Genomic DNA, 20556 nt, shown 5'->3' on the forward strand with positions numbered 1-20556 from the left:
CAACAACAACAACAAAGAACATTAGTGACACGGAAAGGCTAAATCAGACCTAGACAGCACACAGCTGCAAATGTATAGGCAGCACCTTTTAAACTACTATTTAAAACATGCTACTGCACACCACTCAAATTCCTGCATGTGAATTTTCCCCAAATGCTTATACTGCACTGCCTTTCCATAAACTTCCACTGACTCTTCTCAAAGTTTTTATGAGAAATATACTTTCTCTAAAAGAAAAATGAGTGCTTCTTGAAGGGGAGGAGGGCCAGGAGGAAGGCCTGAAACAGGTTCAAGACTTCTGACACTCATATACGTCCATCACAGACAGTGTGAGCCCCCCAAAATGCAGAAGCAACATCTTTTCCTGTCCACATGTTGTGGCTCTGATTTTTCATCAATTCTCTTCATAAATTCATCTAAACAAAACTTTCCTGCGTACAGTAGACTTGCATGAGACAATCAAAGGTACTGGAAACACAGCTATGCTCGAGGCAGCAAGAACTACGCAGCGACATTTGGCCAACGTGTCAACAAACAAGCACAGCCACCTTTTAAACATCGGGTGTTTGAGCTCTGCAGCACGACAGATCACGTCCACTCTGAATCCAACAAGTGACACACAGTTTCACTCAACCTGGCTCCTTGTGGTTACACCTCCAGCTTGCAACCAAAGCATGAGTTTCACAGAACAGAGTACCAGTGAATGTAAAGCAGACAGATTTTGTCGCTGAGAATATTATTTGCACTAGGAAGTCTTTCACGTCTCTTCCCTCTTTAGTTCTCCCCATACTGTCTTTGCCTTCCACATCAAGGAAAAGGACATGTGCCTACTCATTAAAAAAACATCCTGCAATTAGAAATGAGTTCTGACAAAATCCTGAAACAACCCCCTCCCTGTCCTGTCCCTAACAAACTCCCATTGTTGTTCTTTTTATCACTACATAAACTTCCACAGACCTTTCTTATTCCCTGAAAATGAAGAGATAACCGAGTCACTCACAAAGCAATTGGACTTAGTCTCTGAGTGGTGAAAGAGGCAAGTGTGAAGTATATGTACCACTGCCTTTGTTATCACGGTACCCAGAAGGCTGGGACATAAATATTATGCACTGGAGTTTTAATCTGTTTTATCTCCCCTGTCAATTCACTTGCATCCTACCTTTTTATAATCATTGCCAGCATAGTGCTGGCATTCCTTTAAATACAGAGCCATAGCCGTTTACAAAGCAAGTGTTCACTTAAAGAGACCTGCTAAATGTGACAACCGTCTCTGGTGGTGTGGGGACAACGCCGATATGCAGCACTGCTCCAGCATCGGGATTTGCGGCTCTCTTCCAGCTCGCTTGGCAGTCCCGTGAACAGGCAGTACCTATTCCGTGATGCAAAGCTTTCTTCAGCAAAAACAGAAACACTCAACCACCAAAACCACTGGGGGAAGGAGGGCACCACAGGGTTAGGGCAGCCACCTCAAGAACTTGCGTGCTGCCAGAACAAATTCTGTTTTAGAGGTGGCGAAAAAGCCCAGTGTGAAAGCAAGCAGTGCTTCTGGCACGCTCCTCCTGGTACCTCAGCACGTGGATCATGAGCAAGCTCAGCTGCTCCACGAAGGGACACAGAACCTCGCCCTCTCCTTGGGAGCCTCGAGGCAGCTCCAGGGGTCCCTGACTTGCCTGGCCTCCCCTGGACCAGAGACCCGATGTGCTGGCCGTGTCCCCTTGAGTGTGACAGGGCAGGCACAGCTACAGCGGATGGGACTGCAGAGCTACCTTCCGGGAGAGCCAGCACCCACCACAGTGCCCCCAAGGTTTGGGCTGAGCAGAAGCCAGCGCCCCCGGGCGTGCTGCCAGCCCCCCAGGCAGCTGGGAGGCGCACCTCGACCATCTCACGCTCCCTGCGCTGGCTGGCGGCATACTGATTTTAAGCATTGCTTTACCTAGGGCTCCCGTCAAAAGCTGCACTGGAGACCAGATCTTTCAGAGCGTGTGAAAGTCCTTCGCAGTACACCTGTATCAACTATTACGCCTCAGGAGAGTAAAAATCTGCAATTTAAAAATGGTGTTTTCATGCAAAAAGAACCTCCCTCCCCCAAAACAAAATTCTTATTTCTGAAAAAGGCATATGTGCTTTCTGTCTTTTATAATGCATAGAATTAAATATCCCTATGTGTTTTTCTATTTCCTCCTTAGTCTTCTCTTTTTCTTTCTGGTTGGGATCAAGCAAAAAGTCAGGAAAAAGGATTGTACTCTTTTTTTTTTTTCTTCTCCATTTGGCCAAAACCAAGCTCCTGGCTAAAAAATAAAGAAATGAGCAGATAAATCATGCCTGTCATCTCAAGATGCAGGCACTGCAGGGAACATCAATGATGCCCATCTCAGTTCAGCTGGTGTTGCAGCTTAGGGAACCACACTGGATCCATGGACACCCCCTGCTATCCTCGTACCGCAGGGAGAAAGCGTGCCCCTTCCTCCATGGTCCTGGCCCTGGTCCAGCCAACACCTGTCGGTGAGGAGTTCGGAGAGCTGGAGTAAAATCTGCCTGAGAAAGCCCTCAGGGGGAACATTTGGGGCAGCCCCTCTGGGACAGGCACCGCAGGCAAGCTCCAGCGCCCTGGCTGGCACCTTGCACCCCAGCCACCCATGAAGGACATCACCGTGAAGCTGCCCGTGATGCTATGGGGTGCCACCAAGCTGCTGGCCCCAGGAGGTCCCTCAGGCCCTGCAGACCTCACTTGGGCTTGTCATTCCAGTATGGGTTCCGGCTACTTCAGACACAGAGCCCAGTCGCCCAGCTGCATGCACTAACTTTTTTTTCTCGTGCCTTCATATTGAGTTCCCCCCAGTGCACTTCAGGTACTACGGGAATCTGAGTTTCTTCCCAGTGACATTAAATAAGCTTTGAATACAATTAGCACTGCAGATGTACATGAGGATGTGTACTACCTCCAAGGAAAACTTACAGGTATGGAGCTTCAAAACTGAAGTAGTTAAGGCAAGCATTGTGCTGTATTGACTAATGCTTGTGTTAATTTAAAATGGAGAAGGCTGCCATGCCTAACAATGCATTGACTGGCAGCTTTAATTTTTTTTTAAGGAAGCCTAGCCATTAATTTGCCTGTTTTGTCATCAGTACTATTTTCCATCTTTAAGTAATATCAATACCTACAATATTTTTAAATACAGAAACACACTTTAAGAAGCAAAAGAGAAAGGAATCCTAGGTGATATGGACATTTTTCTTCACCTTGCTTAAACTGCTTTTTAAAAAATGTAGAATTAGTGTGGAAAGTCTGAAAAGTCCAGCATATCAAATAAAGCATCTGAAACATATGGTAATACTTTGCTCATGATGAAATTAAACAAAACAAAACCCCTCTCCTTACAGTTTCACAAGTCTGCCCACGTGTAATGCCAAGTCAAACAGGGATGGTATGACTGCAAAGAACAGAGATGGGAACAGGTTCTGAGGGTGCTAGCAGAACAGGCAGAGCAATGGCTCAACACCTGAGTGGAGATAAAAGCACCGTACTTGCAAGGTAAGTTTCCAGATGTACCAAATAAGAGCTGTCGTGTTATCATGTGATTGCTGGCATTGGCCACCATTTTCCATTCTTCTATAAATATGATTACAGAACAGAGAGGAAAGCTGTTCGGTTCCAAACAGAGATTCAATTATAAGCAAAACCTGCTGTTAGCAGCTAAGACTGCTTTACAGTGAGCTTCACTCTCAGTAGCCTTTACGTTACAGTCATTCGTACCTGTACAAAGCGAGCGCAACACTAGGACTCTGGCTCGCTGACAGAGGTGCACAAAACAAGTGGCTGAGAAAAGAGAACTGCTGAAACACAAAAGCAAAACCCTAAGGCAATTGCAATGACAGTGTAATGACCAGACTGACCTTGGTGCTCAGTCCACGTATCACACCAGGCGAGTCTGTTTAATTATTACTACACTGTTGCACTTTTTTTTTTTTTTTGAAAATGCAGACAAAGCTTCTATGTAAAAACACGCCATTAAAAAGCTTTCTATTAAAATAAATTAATATTCTTGAAATCCGTAATGCTAATTAGGATATAAAAGCATTTTAACATGCTTTAAGAAATAGTCAATCCTTTGTGCAGCTTGTTCAAGAGGCAAGCCAGGATTTGCTACACTTAGGACAAGCAGCACCTATGCAAGAAAAGTTTACATAAGTAATGCCTGTTGCCTTGCATTACACTCCCCTCTCAGCCAATTCCAATTTGCCAGCAATGAAAATAGTAGCTTTTTTTTTTTTAGGAAAAGGAAAGACATTTTAGAAAGGAAATGCAGAGCCAAATTTTAAGCAAAATTAATTAGCCTTGGTTTTTATCACTGGTGATGCAGTCAAATAGCAAAGGCTTTTAATTTGATCCTTACAGATTCTATATTTCAGCAGTCAAGATTCAAATGCCAAATAGTTATATCCATCATTCTCACCAAGGTATTAAACACATAGTACACTCTGCTTTACCTGAGACTTGTGGGAAAAGCAAAGTGCTATTTAGTGTTCTTGTACTTAAGCATCTGAAAACATTCACGAGTAGACCAAAACCTGTAGTCTTCACCCATATAGCTCACAAATGCTGTGTTGCAGACTTTGTGGGCATTAACAGGTAAAACCAAATAAACTTCTAGGCCTTATCTAAAATAAAAAGCTTGGTACCTTTTTTTCCTTTCCTGGCTCTGCTCTTTAGCAACTGCCACAAACAGAAGCAAGAAAAACAAAGCAAGGATGAAACATATCCTGAGACAGAAGTCATTAATACACAGTTAGGTTATTAAATCACCTAACTCCTCCCTCTTAAATCTCTAATATGCACCCTAAATAAATTTCCACCCTCGTTGTTATTATTCTCCTTTCTGCCTCACATTAGTGTAGCTCTCCTTACGAGCAAAGAAAACTCTACCCTAACCTAGAATTAACACAGCTAGGCTCCCATCCGTGGAGGGATGTGCCTACAAGTAGGCACGAGAGAAGGATGGGCAACTGCCTCCAGCTGATTTCTGTCTGCACCACAGATGGGAGCAGCCTCCCAGCCTCTGCATCGCCAACAAAGCGCTGCAGAGGAGACTGATGAGGAGCAGGGGGATGGAGAAGGGATGGTTTTAAACACGTAAGGGCTTTCAAATGTCAGGTTACAGATGTACTCCCCTTCAGGAGAAAGATTTCTTTACTTCTCTCTCACTTCTTTTGGGGCAAGGCAAAGGGAGGAAGATGAGAGAGAGCAAATTGGTTTCTGCTCCTGTGCAACCCCACCCAGGTCCAGATACTCATCTCTTTTTGGACGAAAAACCCTTCCTGGCCTCCACACCCAAGGCCCTGGGAAACAACATCCAGCAGCTGCACTAATCTCCCCCACTTACTGCAGATGAGTGATGGAAAAGCAGCAGCGCTGTGAATGCTGCTCCTGCCTCCCTGCCAGGGATCCCTGCGGGTCCCCTGCCGCATCACAGCGTGTCCAGCCCCGAGGGATTTACTGCTCTCCCACCTCCTCCTCACCCAACAACTCTTCCTCCTGCCAGCACAGAACAGGGACAAACCCTGCTGGAACCCTGCTGCGGGTCTGTGCTATGGGGTTTGCACCGAGACCGCATGACAGCACAGAGAGCCAACTCCTGAGAGGTGCACAGGGCACCACAACTGCAGGGCTTGCTGCCTCCCATGAAGGTGGGACTTATTTTAAGTTGTCCTATCTTCTGCCTCCCCAGTGGGGGTCTGACTTTGCCCCCAACATATCCCATATCTCCATTTCATCCTCTCCCTCAAAGAAGCCATGCCTGGCTGTAGCAAAAGCTGAAACCTCCCCACCAGATCTTCTATTTATAGGGGGATGCCCAACACTGTGTGCATTCCTGCAGCTGCGCTTTGGTCTAGGCGAGAAAAGTATCGCACAGGAGCCGATGTGGGTCCGATATGAACCGGGGTGCTGTCATGCTTCAGAGACTTGTCAGCATGCCGCAGAGACAGCGCCAGTCCTGAGATGTTGTGACTCCCATTGTCAGAGCACCTCAAGTGGGGTTAACCACCACACGATTTAATACGGCACAAGCCATTCTTGGCACAAACATCCATCTGTGACATCTTTCAACTTCCTTTGTGTGTGAGCAAAGACGAATCAGTAAAAAAGATCTCGCTTTTCCCTAACACTGTAATGAACCGTCTGTATATGTCTAGTATGCTTTTAAAAAAGAAAACTGACACTTTTCACCAAGTAACATAAGAAGAAACACATCTACAGGCACTTGTCTCTCCTACAACCATCTACTGGTGACAACAGGGCTCACAAATAGGTGCAGCCAAATCTGGACTGAACACACTTGCCATTATCTACATTCACAGGTAAGCTATGCTCAGCACGCAGACGTGACTGTTAACATAATAAGCAGCAGCCAGTACTTTGAGAGAGTATGCATATAAACAAACCCTGGTCATCAGGACCAGACAAGCATGCTAATAACCCACTTTGGCTCAGCCCTCTTTCCCTCCTGTATTCCCTTTTACGAGAAGCTTTCCTCTGCAGTCAGCTTTGCATTTTACCCACTTTCTATTCTGGTAACCGAGCTAAGATATTCACCACCATGTGACACACCACACAGCTTCACATGAGAGCGTCACTCCCTGTGTCCATTCACTATCTGGTATTTTTACCCAACTGCTCTGGACTCCCAGTCCTGTGGCACAATGAGCTCCCTGGTGTGAGCTGACCACTTCTGGGATGGAGCCGGACTTGCACAGCTCTTCAGATGGTTCCCATCTCTCTTTTCTGAACAGAAACTTCAGAAAGTACTTAAAATGCAATTCTGGTCTGCTTTTGCAAGACAGCATACATACAGATGCTCAACCCACAGATTTTACTTCCCCTTTTTATTTGCTTAGTAAAAGGATGCACTCACCAGCTTTCCTGCATACCCCCTCCTTTGCCTTATGGGCATTAAAAGTTTCATTGTACCATGCCATATTTTTGATCCCAGTATTTACCAGAGCTGGATTTTATTGCCAACAGCTGGCTCATGGAGTTGCTCCTGCACTGAATATGCTTCCAACAGAGATCAGGATTCAGTTCCTAGTTTTTCTCAGCCAGGCACCGAGCAAGCAAGCAGCTTTCCGAGCACAGCAGAACAGGAGAGTTGGCCCAACTGGCAATGCCACACACTGACCCTTGTGTCTCCGTCCTTGGTTTTAAGAAGTCTTGTAGCAGTTAGCACTCAGTAACTCTAGCAGACATTCCTACATGAACTATCCTTGCTGGTACAACCTAAAGCAATGACTAAGAAGGGAAGCATCAGGGCTACAGTGTGCCAAAACCAAAGGTCAAGGAGTCCATGACACATCTATGCTGGAGCATCCCCTGTCTCTCTTTCTCTCTCTCTGTATTCAACAGCCATGCAGGTTACAACAACCTCAGAATTATCCAGCTGCATTGTAAGAACTCAAGTTTTATGTCTTGAAGTGCTAACAAGAAATGAGGCTTATCTATGCACACACCAATGCTTGTGATCAAGATAGAAAAGTATGATATTTCACAATGCCACATGAAGACTACTTGTCATTCATGCTCAAAGTTGCTTCCAGTAACAGTGATGTCAACTACTAGGAAGAAAATTCTCTTCTCACCACAAACCTGTAGTTTTGTCCCACAAATAATAAAAATTGCATACAACATTTGGTTTTCAAACACATTCACTCTTTTAATTTTGCAGTGTCACTAACACCCTCTTCCTACAAAATGATGACTGTGTGTAGAAAGCAATGTGTTTCACAAAATTGAAGTCAGCAGGATTATTCTGTACTACATAAGGAGAGAAAGTGAATTCCTAAAGTCGCTTACGTAGGCATTGGTAAAAACAGGAATGAAACGTAAGGGACTTTTTCTGGTGTTTTTTGGGGGGTGTTTTTTTGTTTGTTTGTTTTTACATCCTGTACAATGTACTTTTACTCAGTCACACTGCTGCTCTGCACACAACTCAGTCTTGTACTAGTCTTTTCTACTGCTGGCAATGACTGAAATAATAATCTCAGTACACTTTAAAATAAGTATTTTATTTTCCTGGGTATTTTATATCCCCAAAACCAAAGTACAGAATCACTGTGAAGAACAGTAACTGGGCAATGAACATGTAACATTCTAAGTATCCGGAATAATTTTGACTCAAAATCCACTTGGTTTTGACTTGACTTAAAATAGGCTGCTCATGCGCATTAGCTAAAATGGCTAATACTGGGGTGTAGGTCCAGGTACCACCACCTAACACCATGCACTTAAGAATAATGGTGTGCTGGCAAAGGGGGGAGCCTGGTGACGAGACTGACTGAACCACAAGCTCCATGCAACATCTTATGAAACAATTTACCCACAGAGTCGAGGAGACTATTCTCAGGCACTTAAGTTGTCCACTTTCCTTCTAAGCAAAGCCATGTTACACCAGGCCACGACAGCAGTATTTCCTACCTGGGAGTGTTTTCAGAAACTTGAGCTCACAGCGGTTACCCTGGCAAAACTGAAGGCAGATGACAACAAACTCCAATGGTCAGGGTGTCCTGACACTTTTCATTCCAGGTCCTGAGCTGCTCTGTTGCTGTATCTTTTACTGATCTAACTGTTCAAAACAACAGCTTTCTATGAGGGTGTTCACCTCTAGTCAATCAGACTTTACAAGTTTCAGCAAAACTTGGGTAGGCTAGTTTGAAGAACAAGGTAGACTGTGAATGGCTGTTGGTTCTCTTTGTTTGGAAGTTTTACAGAAGTACATTACCCTGGAGCAAGAGAACTGCTTTTGCTGTTCTTGTGAAAATATGCCTGGGATTTGGCAAGTTACGAAGCTTAATAGATTATATCACTGTTTGGACATGCTCTGTAAAAGGTCAGAAAACTTCATCTACCCTGAATCCATTCATGGCAACAGGCATCTACTGGTACTGGTCTCTAGGTCAGCTCAGTGACTGAGGCAGGCAGTGTCTTTCACACCCTGCGATGTCTTTTTTTTTTTTTTTCCTGTCTGCTTGGCTCCTATAAAAAAGTTAGCAGAAACAAATCCTGTTATTGTAAGCAACACTACACTTAACTGAGTGTGATCAAAAAGTCCACCTAACGCTCATTAAGATACAGGCTTTTACAACATTTCAAACTGTACAATCTGTCCTTGCTGAGAATTAATGTTGAAACATGTCTCTGTGAAAGGTGGTAACTGCCATGTTATCACCACCTCCCTCCTCCTCCCTGCGGAAAGATGCATGGCCACAAGGAGCAGAGTAAATGTCTCCTTGCTGCTGAGGAAGGAAAATTAAAAAAACCTCAGCTGCTGGTACAGAGAGTACTGTAAGAAGCCTCCTGGAGGAGAGAGAGAGGAAATGAAAAGGGTATGCTCTGGTTACAGAGAAACCCAACGGAGGAATTTTACAGTGTATGTACTTTTTTAAAAGCCACACGTTTTACTTTAAGCCTGTTCCATTGTACTTGCCAAGGGAAAGAAGAGAAACCTCACATAGCGCCTCGAGAGGCTTCTCCCCAGGAAATCCTCACGTCTCCTTCGCTCGGGTTGCTGATGTTGCTCAGAGCTGCCTGTCAGGCGACCTTTACAAGCACATTACCATGTTTGACAGCAACCCTCAGCCACAAAAGTTTCCAGAGAAGTTACCCCGCTCTGCGAGGTTTCTCATTTTCCCTATTGGCTGCCCAGTGTTTCAGCGCTCTGCTAATTATATCGACGCTCAGATGCAAACTCACCAAAATAGACGGTGTCCTGAGGCCCCAGCAGCAGGGAAATGGCTGTCGGCTTTAAATAATCCAGGTAGGGAGGGTCAGAAAACACCGCTGTGCGGCTCCTCCTGGCTAACAGGGATGCAGGCAGCAGACAGGCTCGCTGGGACCAGTTGGTGTCACTAATTGGGGTGCAGGTCCCAGGGCTTCAAAGGGACAGAAGCTGGCCGGGGGGTAATGTGCGCAGGATATGCAGTGCCACAGCCCGCTGTCTGCGGGACAAAGGGCCCTATTCTCGCTCCCTGGAGCAGGGCAGTTCTTACCGTAATTAGGAGACAAAGATGCCCGATTTGGGATTTTACATAATCGAGAGAGACTCTCCCAAGCGGGAGCCTCTCTCACACAATCGATGGATTAAGCATTGTTTATTCTGCTGCGAATAAACAATGAGGTGCTCCCAGCTCGGGGCTTTACATGAAAAAGCCCTCCTCGGGGAGGACAATGCGGGATGTCTTTTCATCCGCCTTTGAACAGCTAGCCCTGCGATTCTCAGTTGGTCATTTGGCGGTCTCTGGAAGGGTAAGGGCCCACCCCGTGAATTAGCTGCTCACATACCCACCCAGGGGCTCCCAGACAGCCTTACCTTTCCTGCTTCTCGAAAGGGACAGACAGATGCTCCGCTCCGGGGGAGAGGATGTTTGCCCTGTGGTCCAAGCAGGAAAGGCACGGCTAGGCTGACAGAGCACGGCTTATTTTTTGGCCATGACACAACAGTTTGTGCCGGGCTACCTACAGCCGCAGCCGCAAACCAACTGCCAGACCCAGAGCACCTGGCTCTGGGATGCACATCTGATACCTGCCTCGCAGAAGTCCTGATCAAGTGACTCTAATTTTACAATACTGGCAATAAAAAGAGACTGGGCATGTTCTGCTCCCTGCCCTTTGCTCATAACACAGGCGGTATGTTTTTTTGTTTGTTTGAACTTTGTTTAAGTGGAGTTCTTCCTCCTTGTCTTCTACAATAAGGAAACACCAGGATTTGATGAATGCCTTCTAACACTTTGCAGTTTGCTCCCCTGCCACAAACACACATGCCTCCTGCTCTGTTATTCTAGCAACATTTTTTTTGTTTTCTTCATCTTTTTCACTCAAAAAACCACCCCTAAGCCTCACAAGAGGAATCATTTCAATCACATTAACTCAGGGCACGCCACATTTTTGCACGCCATATTTTTTTAATTCTACAGCCTTGCAGAACTCATAACCAGGGAATTGCAGCCCATGCCTGCCTAGGATTTAACCCATCTTCTGTAGGATGAAAGAGTCACCTTAACAGCAGCCCAGACTGCTCTGCTTACCAGAGGATTTTCTGCTAGGTTGGGCCAAGCAGACATTGTCATTTGACTTGTCTAGACTAGGACAAAAGGTGTGTTTTAAGCCAGATAGACAGGGCAAGCTGCATCTGAATACGTTAGCTGATCAGGGGAAACCGTGGCTTCCTTGTCTTGTCCTATCTCCGCTGAAATGTCTTAAATTGCTAAAGCAAACATTTGACAAAAAAAACCTTACCATCATCTAGACAAGCCCATAAAGACCAGCATCCCAGTACCACCATTAACCCGTGCCCTCAGAGCCTGACAATCGACATCGACAGTTGTGGCTTTGATTTAGGGACACATTCTAGCCTTTGTTGCTCAACACAGCTAGGGGTAACAAAATCCATGTCAGGAGAGAGTTCCCCAAAAGCAAGTCTCCCAGTCCCAGGAGAAGAGTTGCATGAAGACGAACAGCAAGTTTGTACAGCCAGTGTCTTTGTGCCTTGCAGCAGCAGACTGTAAAGCTGACAGGCTAGAAGGGCATCTCTTCTGTTATCTTTTATCCAACACCCAAAGCCAGAACCCACCTCTACACTCAGCTACATGGCATGTGGCCTAGCAAAGAGGTTGTATCTTCATGGAAGCTTTAAAGTGAGGCTAACATCAGGTTAAGCCTAGTAATACAGCCATTTTCTCTAAAATGTCTCTCAGATAATTTTGCCATACACTTGACTCTTCAGTGGGGGTTAAATAACAACTGTTTTAGTTTTGCTCTGCAATGAGAATTTACTTGATTTACTTCAGAAACAGCAAACTTCATTTAAATATCTACTATTTGCTGGACTAACTTTAAGAAATAGCTTTCAAAATCCCTTCCCTGTTAATTACAATACATACAATGCCTGTTTAAAAAATGGTTTTGCACATATTTACCAAGATTTTCTAATTTGAAAAAAAAAAGTTAACCTCAGGTCTGTTCCATCCCATTCTACTAAGGCAATGCGTTCAGGAAAAAATGTTGACACTTCAAGATGCTGAATTTTGCAACCTTCTGAAAAGATCACTGGAGAGTCCAATGTCCTAAAATACACCTAGAACACTGACAAGCTTCTGCAAATGGATAATCTGGTTTCATAAAATAGCAGCTTTTCTACATGTTTAAACTAGACTTGGAATATCTCTTTTATATCTTCACGTATCTGGCTCTACTTTTTTTCTATGGTAAAAAACAGGAAAGAAAAAAGTATCAGAAGTCCCAGAAGCAATTACTTGAACCAAAACACTAAACCCAAGCACCTTCCCAAACAATTAATAACCAATTTTTCCTTGTTAAGAGATGCTGATTTAAGCCAAAATCCAAAACATTCCCTAACTTCAACAGGCAGAAAAGCATAACACATTTTACAAAAAGTTTGGAACCAGAAACTCATCTATCTTCACTCACTCCCACGACAAACAATAAAACCTTTATATCCAGTCTTCTCCTTTTCCTCAGGAAGAAAAATATCATAGGTTTGTTACCTGAACACTTTTATTTTAAGCATCTTTAGTTTAACTTGTTAAAATTTTGCGATATTGGCATTTTACAGTTTTACATAACAACTGTGATGAGTTTGGAGGGGAGGAAGGGTGCTTTAATTTCCTCTAAAAACATTCCCAGCTATTAACTGGCAGATTTTCTGTATTTGAAAAAAAAAAAATTACAAAAAAAAGTTAAGCCTTACAGCACCCTTGTGACACAAGATGAGGCAGAAGAGTTTAAAACACAGTTCAAAATCACAACAGGAATCAGTTAACAGCTCAGAGGTCTGAATGATGTCTGGGTCTCTGCCCTTCCCCAGAACACTTTCTCAGACCATCTGGTGACCAGAAATGCTCTCAGGCCCATTTCTTACCTCAGCGAGTTATCTGGATGTGTCTCCATGTGGGACTCCAGCCCATACTTGCAAAAAAAATCTTTGAAACACACTGGACAGTGATAAACGTCGTCCTCCTTCTTATCCCCTTCACCTGACTGACCATCCTCGACAACCTTCAGAGACAGGAAAAAAAACTCACTAGACTGAATTTTAAGCAACAAACCAAATATGCAGTCCATTTGAAGTCCTCCTCTCAAAAACAGATCAGTGGGCTTCACCCGCAACTCTGCTGCAGGTGACCAGAAATGGCTCATTTCAGCAGCAGCAAGAAAGTGAGAGGCACAGACTCAGCACATGTGAGAATATGCACAACAGAAAAGGAGGTTCAGCAAGAGATGAAGCGTGCAGCTAAGTCATGGATATATCAGTTCTAATGAGAAACGGTGATGGGAACAACTTATAAACCCCTATGTTTATATACCACTGAACTAGCATTCCTCCCCCTTCAGAAAGCCAGGCGAGCTGTCAGACTAAATTATTTATGCCACTGAAATACTGCCAACTGCTAACTCAAGTGGTCCCTGGAAAAGCCATGAACTTCTGCATGTTTTCTATATCCCTCTTCTGATTACAGGGAGAAAGCTTGCATAGGAACAAGGGGATACTGAGCTAAATGGAACTGCTACTAGTTCACCATTTAGAGATTGTAAGTGGAAAGGGTCAAGTTAAGTTTGGCAGTCACCATACATTTTGTATAAATGACTGAAATGCAATAAAATATTTCATAAACAAAACCCTAATGGAAATGTCTAGCCTTCAAATAAATATTTTCTGGTTGCTCTTGCAACTCAAATAATGCACTACTGCAAAAGGGAAACGTGCTATACATTTTTTTTCTCCAGACCAAAACAAAAATGCACTTTTTTCTGCTTTTGAAGTAAACACTGTTTCTTTTTTAAAGTTCTAATCACTATCCTCCAAGAGTACTAATAATTAAACAAGGAAAAAAATAGGGGAAAAGTTACAGTAGCAGAAGAATAGTTCATCCTCTTCTCATCCAACATCAGCTAATACAACTCAAAAGCAAACCCAGACATTCATAAACAATATAGAAAAAAAAGGAATTCTTTCAGTCTCTGATATTAGAAATTCATTGTTGATTTCAGACAACACTGTTGACGACAAAGGAAAAACATGGTATCTTAAAATGTACAGGGCTATAACAAAGACCAAATTTAACTATTCCCATGCTGTCTGCATGAACACTAGAAGCTGGAAGTTTAGGAGGCAGCCAGGAAAGCCTTTTGCTGCATGCCTGGTAAAGAACCTTTTTTGCAGGCGTCCTCTCCTCTCTGTCCATCTCAGCATCTTGACTAAGCTTCCGTTTCGAAGATAATCGCCTGCGCTTCAGCGGAGACGGGGGAGTTGTGCTCGCTGTGCTGTTTGGATCCTTCTCGTGAATCTTCATGTGCCTGAGCAGGAGGGGGAAGACGACACTGTCAGCAGGCAAATAATCGGGACAGGAAGTCCGCGTAAATTTTAATGCCATCACTCTTCCAAGGTTTGCCTTTAAAGGAACGCGGCAGAGATCCCACGAACTGCACTGCACTTCTGAAAGGCAGCTGGGACACGATCCAGCATGGGCTCTTTACAGCGCCCCTGAGCATGCGGGGTGGTGGGCATAGAGCCCAGCATCTATCCCCATGCCCCAGCCCACAGGACGGCTCTCACCCCGATACTGCCTGACCCCAGGAGCACCGCATCTATCCCCCATCACCCATGAGGCCCTGCTTCTGCCCAAAGCCACGCGGTGATCCACACACCTGGCCGCAGTCTGGTGGTGGTCTAGCAAGTAAACGCCTGCAGCTTAGCATCCACTTTTCTCAATGCAAAAGAAGCGCCCTGTCTTCAGCTGGCTCTCCTTTTACTGCTTCAGACCATACCCCAAAACGCATCTGTATGTGCCAATGTCAGAACAACACTTAAATGCACTCCTATTTCCTTCTCAGCCTTAAGACAGAATACTGGTGCACCCAGAAATCAAATTTCAGCTGGAAATGCGAAGTCAGGATATATCTGCTAATTCTGTTTAGCTGCAGCAGGTATGGCTTGCAAAATTCAGTATTGCCAAAATGTGTTCACAAGCCCCTGTACCCAGGACAATGACTATTTCTTGTCACAGAGGCACTGAAAAAGGGAAAAAAGATTCCACAAAGTCCACCCATACTTCCCCCAGGTTACAAGTATTGTCATTGCAGGATGGGTCTCTAAACCCCAGCAAACTGACCGAGAGACACCTAGTGTATTTCTTTGGTTCTCTGATGCTGTGTATAAACCCGAGGGAGAAAGTGACTCAGGAAGAAATCTCACGAATATCTGTACACCTGTCCCACTTGCCCCACAGTCTGCTGTGTTTGCAACCCAAGGAAGATACTCTCGCCCCGTTAGATGACAGGTATTACTCCCACGTTTCTTCTTTGGAGTACTCAAAGCTCAGCTAGTACTTTTTTTAAAAACAGACGTAGGGCCTTTAGCCTCAAATTTTCTGAACTCAAGTGCTTTCGAAAATAATCTAACTTAGGCTCCTACCTTCCTACATGCAATGGAAATTCTCACTTCTAATAGTTAGAAATAGGACTGTAGGAGAGAGGTATACTTTGTCTGTGTGACTGACTTCAAAGCAGCACAAGGGAGACAATGTTAATGGCATTTGGGCACGCTCCTTCAGAAGTCACACCACCAACTCAGCTCAGGATGGTGCCATTTCACTTGACTGCACACTATCATGTTCAAACATGAGAGAATGTTGTAATCTAGACAAGTCTCATATGTCCTCATAACTGCTTGGGTGTTATGACATAAAATCAATTTTAGTTTTGAATGCCAAGGGCGTGATGCTGCAAGATAACACACTGGACCAAACTGACCCATGGGCAGAAGCTGCTGGGATGACTGTCTCCCAGCACAATGCTTTTTATTTGTTTCCTTTCACAATCTGTGAACGTTTAGATAAAGCCAACTAAATTACTGTCTCAAACTACACCCGGTCTTCTGAGGGTGTTATGCAGGAACAGCCAGCATTCAAAAGCCCCGGGTGTATTAGAACCCCTGCAAGATTAAAATGGCTGGTCAGCTGCTACCAGCTTTCGACTCCCAGCCTTTTGGTGGACCAAACCGAGTCCCCTAGTAACCCTCACGGGTCACATAACCAGGGGATGGATGCTGGTGACATGTGTTGGTCACACTGTGGGAGGCTCCAGAAGGAGAGAGCATCTGTGTGCAGATGTGCCCAGCAGGCTGGGTAGCGAGAGCTGCCCACCGTGGTTGCAGATAAACCTGAAAAGCAACTGGGAATGACCTGCCAAAAATGCAGGATCCAATTCCAGAGGCACAGCAAAATGCAGAAGGTGGTTTGTTGGCTTTTTTTTCTTTTTGGTAAAGAGTGCTTTCTAATTTTGATGAGATCTCCCTTTTGCATGTGTTGTGTGTCCCCCCAGATAGGGCCAGCCAGCCAAACAGATACACAGCCTGCATGCTCACCCTTCTGGCAGCCTGGCTGACACCTAGCTAGTATTACTTGGCCAGTAACTTTTCAGAGAGGTAGACGGTGAAATCAGTCGAGCTAAATCACATTCACTCAGAAAACAAACAAACAACAAACTGCTATACATAAAGTGTGGGACTTTTTGTTTCTATTTTCTTTTCAAGTCTCTTTTCTGTCAGTACCAAGTATACAGAACTCCTGTTTAGTAGCTGCCCATGCAAAACAGCTTCCTTAGGGCTAAGCTATTTTCCCTGCTGTTCATCCATCTGCTTAACTCTGCGTTTCGACAGAGCTGCTCCTACGTGAGAGGGGTGCAATGGCACATCCAGAGTGAACAGGAGACCTCCAGGTGAGTGCCAGTCCAGCCTGGCACCTCTGCCTGGCTTGACACAATCCATGCTAATACACCGGCTCCTGCAAGTCCCAAAAGCAGTCCAGCTGTGTTTGCAATATAATGCATGCTAATAAGGCAGGGCTTGTTAATGTGGGTGCAGCACCACAGTGACAGGGCTTTGCTACTACACCTGGTGTTGAAGTCATCAGCTGTCCCCAGCCTGCAGATCTCCTGCCTGCATTCCCATGCACGCTTTTGTCATGCCCAAAAAGCATGAGCAGAACCCATACCCCCAGCAGGGAATGTGGTAATCCCTTCATGTTTTAGTTTTGCATATTTGAAAGGAAGCAGCCTGAGCTATTGAGCTATAAACAGGAAGACACCCTGACTGCACCTTTGACTTTTACTGTGTAGGTCAAATATCACAGACACTCTGATAGCTCTCTGCATCCAATCATTAAGGAAAAAGACAAATCTGAAAGCAAAGCAGCAGGTTCCAGAGTTTTCAAGGAGAGTTGCAACCTGTCCGCATTACAGCAAGCAGGTTTATTCCTTTGACAGGTTAAGCAAGTTTCACTACATCGAGTCAAGGGTGGAGAGGAAAAAGATTACTAGAGCTACAACCCAAGATAAGCGTGAAGATAAAGCTGAGCAGTACAAAGGATAGACACAATCTTCATCTCTCTCTTTTTACCTTGCAACATGGATGTCATTCTGCCTCGAGAAAACATTTATCACCCAACTTAGGTTGAACTGCAGCAGATGCCAAGTCACATCCACATCCACAGACTTTCTTTTAAAGTTAAATGTTCCCTTCACCAAGGCTCCTTTTACTTTAAAAGTTTCCTAACTATAACTAAGAGGGGGGGTGGGGGTGGGGGAAGTGTTGCCTTATTCTCCTTTAAAAGAGTTTGCCTTGATTAGATCTTATACGTAACACTGAAAATGCTCGACCTCGCTGTTTAGCCTGCCAAGACACCAGGAGAACAGGAACAAAGCTGTGCTTAGAAGTTATTTTCCCATTGTGACTATAACAACGTAGTTTGGCCTGACAACACTGGCATACTTTGAACACGAAAACCCGGCTCATAAGTCAGCCTGGTTTTCAGCATCTACAGTGACAAAGGAAAATGATATAACATTCATAAATTTGAAAAAAAAAAAAAAGATAAGCACTCAACACTTTAAGTGAGAAAAAAAAAAAAAAGAAGGGCAAAATAAGGACATGCACGGAAATGCTCATGTTCAGCCACAGAACCAGCTTACAATAACACTTGCCAGCACCTCAGAAGTGACTACTACCTCGGCTCAGGAGAGCCACGGCTGAGGGAACTTTGCTTTTTTTCTAATTTAAATCAATGAAATGTAGCTCTGAGCCATCCTACAGGGCAGCCCGCGAGCAACAGACAAGCTCAGGATGGTGCAGAGTCCTGAAAACTGCACTTCATGCAGTGGTTATCAGTCTCCCCAGCACGCAGATAGGTCACACGCACTTGGACAAGTTCTGAGGGTGCAACACTGAAATGATTCACAAGATGAAATGAAGGAGACAAAAATCTGTGCTTAATACCAGTGAGGATTCTGAGCACTATGTGCTAGTTGGCTTTGATTAAACTCTCTGAGCAAGTGATAGAACTCTGTTTAGAATGAGTCCAGACACAGAGCCAGAAGAATTTGCAAAGAATAATCCTGAAATGGCAAGAGGAAATTAAGTATTTTCCAAACAAGGTCTGATCCACCTCTGAACTGAACTCTCAGTGTTTAAGAATTGCTATGCAAAAAATGCAGATAGCTTACTACACGCTCTGCTTTTCACGGCACAGCTGTACGTGAAAATGCTCTCCTCATAATCTCTTTCCTCCCCCTCACAAAAAGAATTTCACAGGTGAGCCAAGAGGATCCAACTGTGCTATGACTGTGTGCCAGTCGGCCCTCACAACAAAATCACATTTTTCAACTGCTTTACTGCAGCTGAAAAATTCCATCCTCCCTGGGAGAATCACCTTCCGCTTCCCCTCTTGTGCCACAGCTTTCCTCTTCCCTCAAGCATCACGTGAACAGAATGATCAAGATGATAGTGCACAAGAATTCCCCTCACTTCTGTTTTTTTTTTTAAAAAAAGCAACACAAACAAAAACAAAAACAAAAGGGCAGTAAGTCTTTGTCCCAACAGTGTAGTGCAGAGCATGATTTCAGAAGGGTGAATATTGGACCAGAACAGTGGCAAGTGAATACTTCACTGCTTTTCACTGAAGAAGAGACTTCTGTGAAAATAAACAAATGCAGAACTCAAGTGCCTTACTCCTTTTTCTCTCCTTGGATGGTGTTGGATCAGTGCCTAAGGGAGGTGACTCACGGGAGGGCGTGGGGGGGGGGGGGGGGCGGGGGGAAGCATGTGCCCTACTGAACTGATATGCAGTTTCTGTCGGTCACATCCCCATCTTTACTGCATCTCCAAAAAGGGTTGCTGCATTTTCTTAATGCAGAGGGGATTTGCATGTTGATCATATAAGCTTTCTGGAGGTCTCGAAACAGGGCAGCCCACAGCTCCAGTGCCAAAACCAGAACGTGGGAAGGTTTTGACTGGCTGGCTCAAGGCTAGAACCAGGAGTCAAAGCATCCTAAAAGAGGCAACTGCACAACACAGCTGCTCCCAGCTCTGGGTCCCACTGAATTATGAACAAAACCAGGAGCTCCTGCTTTGCATGCAGATAACCCGAGCAGCACCACTTTGGCTCTTGGGGAGGAAGCATCCCTCTGCCTCAGCTTGTGTGGGAATCCCTCACCTCTGTCTCTGGGGAGCAAAACCGCACCATCCTTGCGCCCCAGGTTTCCGTGGCTGCTGATGTTCTCCACATCCCTGAAAAAGGGCATGCCTGCCCCAGAGGCCTAGGCAAAAGGAAGGTGTGGAACAAAAGAGTGGATCTACAGCCTCTGAGCAGGGTCCAGGGTTAAAGCCTCTCCCTTATAACCATGGCAGCACAAGCACTGCTGGCTTTCAGTCAAGAGGTTTATGCCAGGTAGGTCTGATTAGAAGGAGCAGCATGTCCAGAGGGGGAGCAGCAAGCAATTTCACTGGGGCCCGGTTGGGAAAGTCCCAGCATCTAAATCAAGATTAATTCTTGAGCGCAGGATCCAGTGCATGTATAAACACCCTCCTCCTCCCTCACATCTCCACTTCTGTGAAAACACAGTGGGGAGGCCAATGAATCTGGGCATTATCAGTCCAGAGAGATCATCTGACAGTATCAAGTTCAGGTTCTGGCTTCATATCCCAGATATTATTCTAAGTTTCTCCACTTTACCACTAGATGTACCCTATACTCTACTGAATTGCACATTGCTGTTCCTCATCTCCCTTGTGATTTCTGAGCAGTCTGGTATCAAAATCTAGGGGATGAGTCTCACACATCTGATACTTACCTAAAGACACATCCAACCACTCAGAGAATGAAAATAAAAAATAATGCTTTTTAGGCTTTACCTTATTGAAAATATACTACTGTATTATTTTTTTTCCCCAAAGTGAAGAGTTCTGCAAGTTCACCAAGCTAGTCTGGGAAGGACTGAGCTGGTCAGATTCCCTAAGCATGATTTGGTTGATACAATTGCTTTATTTCTTCCACTGTTTTCTTCTCTGAGATTTTTCACTTACACTACTACTTTCAAATAACAGTAAAATTTCTGAAGAATCAAAAAATATATATTTTCAGTAATCTGCAGTAAAGAGCATACCTAACATTCAATATATGAGCAACTATTTATGTTTAAAAACAAACAAACAAACA

At 44.6% G+C, this 20556-nt stretch overlaps 1 protein-coding gene across 14 annotated transcripts in view; it reads right to left on the minus strand.

Annotated features, from left to right (window-relative positions):
• RREB1 (ras responsive element binding protein 1) overlaps positions 1 to 20556 on the minus strand; it is a 124429-nt gene that overhangs the window by 27484 nt on the left and 76389 nt on the right. For 9 of the 14 annotated variants that reach the window (XM_080579244.1, XM_080579252.1, XM_080579257.1 and 6 more), the window contains 2 exons: positions 14206 to 14362; positions 12927 to 13063 (listed from right to left, as the gene is read on the minus strand). In XM_080579244.1, the coding sequence (XP_080435370.1) occupies positions 12927 to 13063; positions 14206 to 14362 (294 nt within the window). The remainder of the gene's footprint in view (positions 1 to 12926; positions 13064 to 14205; positions 14363 to 20556) is intronic. The other 5 variants (XM_080579249.1, XM_080579250.1, XM_080579245.1 and 2 more) reach the window with 1 other exon arrangement.

Source organism: Anser brachyrhynchus (genome assembly GCF_964034855.1).
Source record: "Anser brachyrhynchus genome assembly, chromosome: 2".
Taxonomy (NCBI): Eukaryota; Metazoa; Chordata; class Aves; order Anseriformes; family Anatidae; genus Anser; species Anser brachyrhynchus.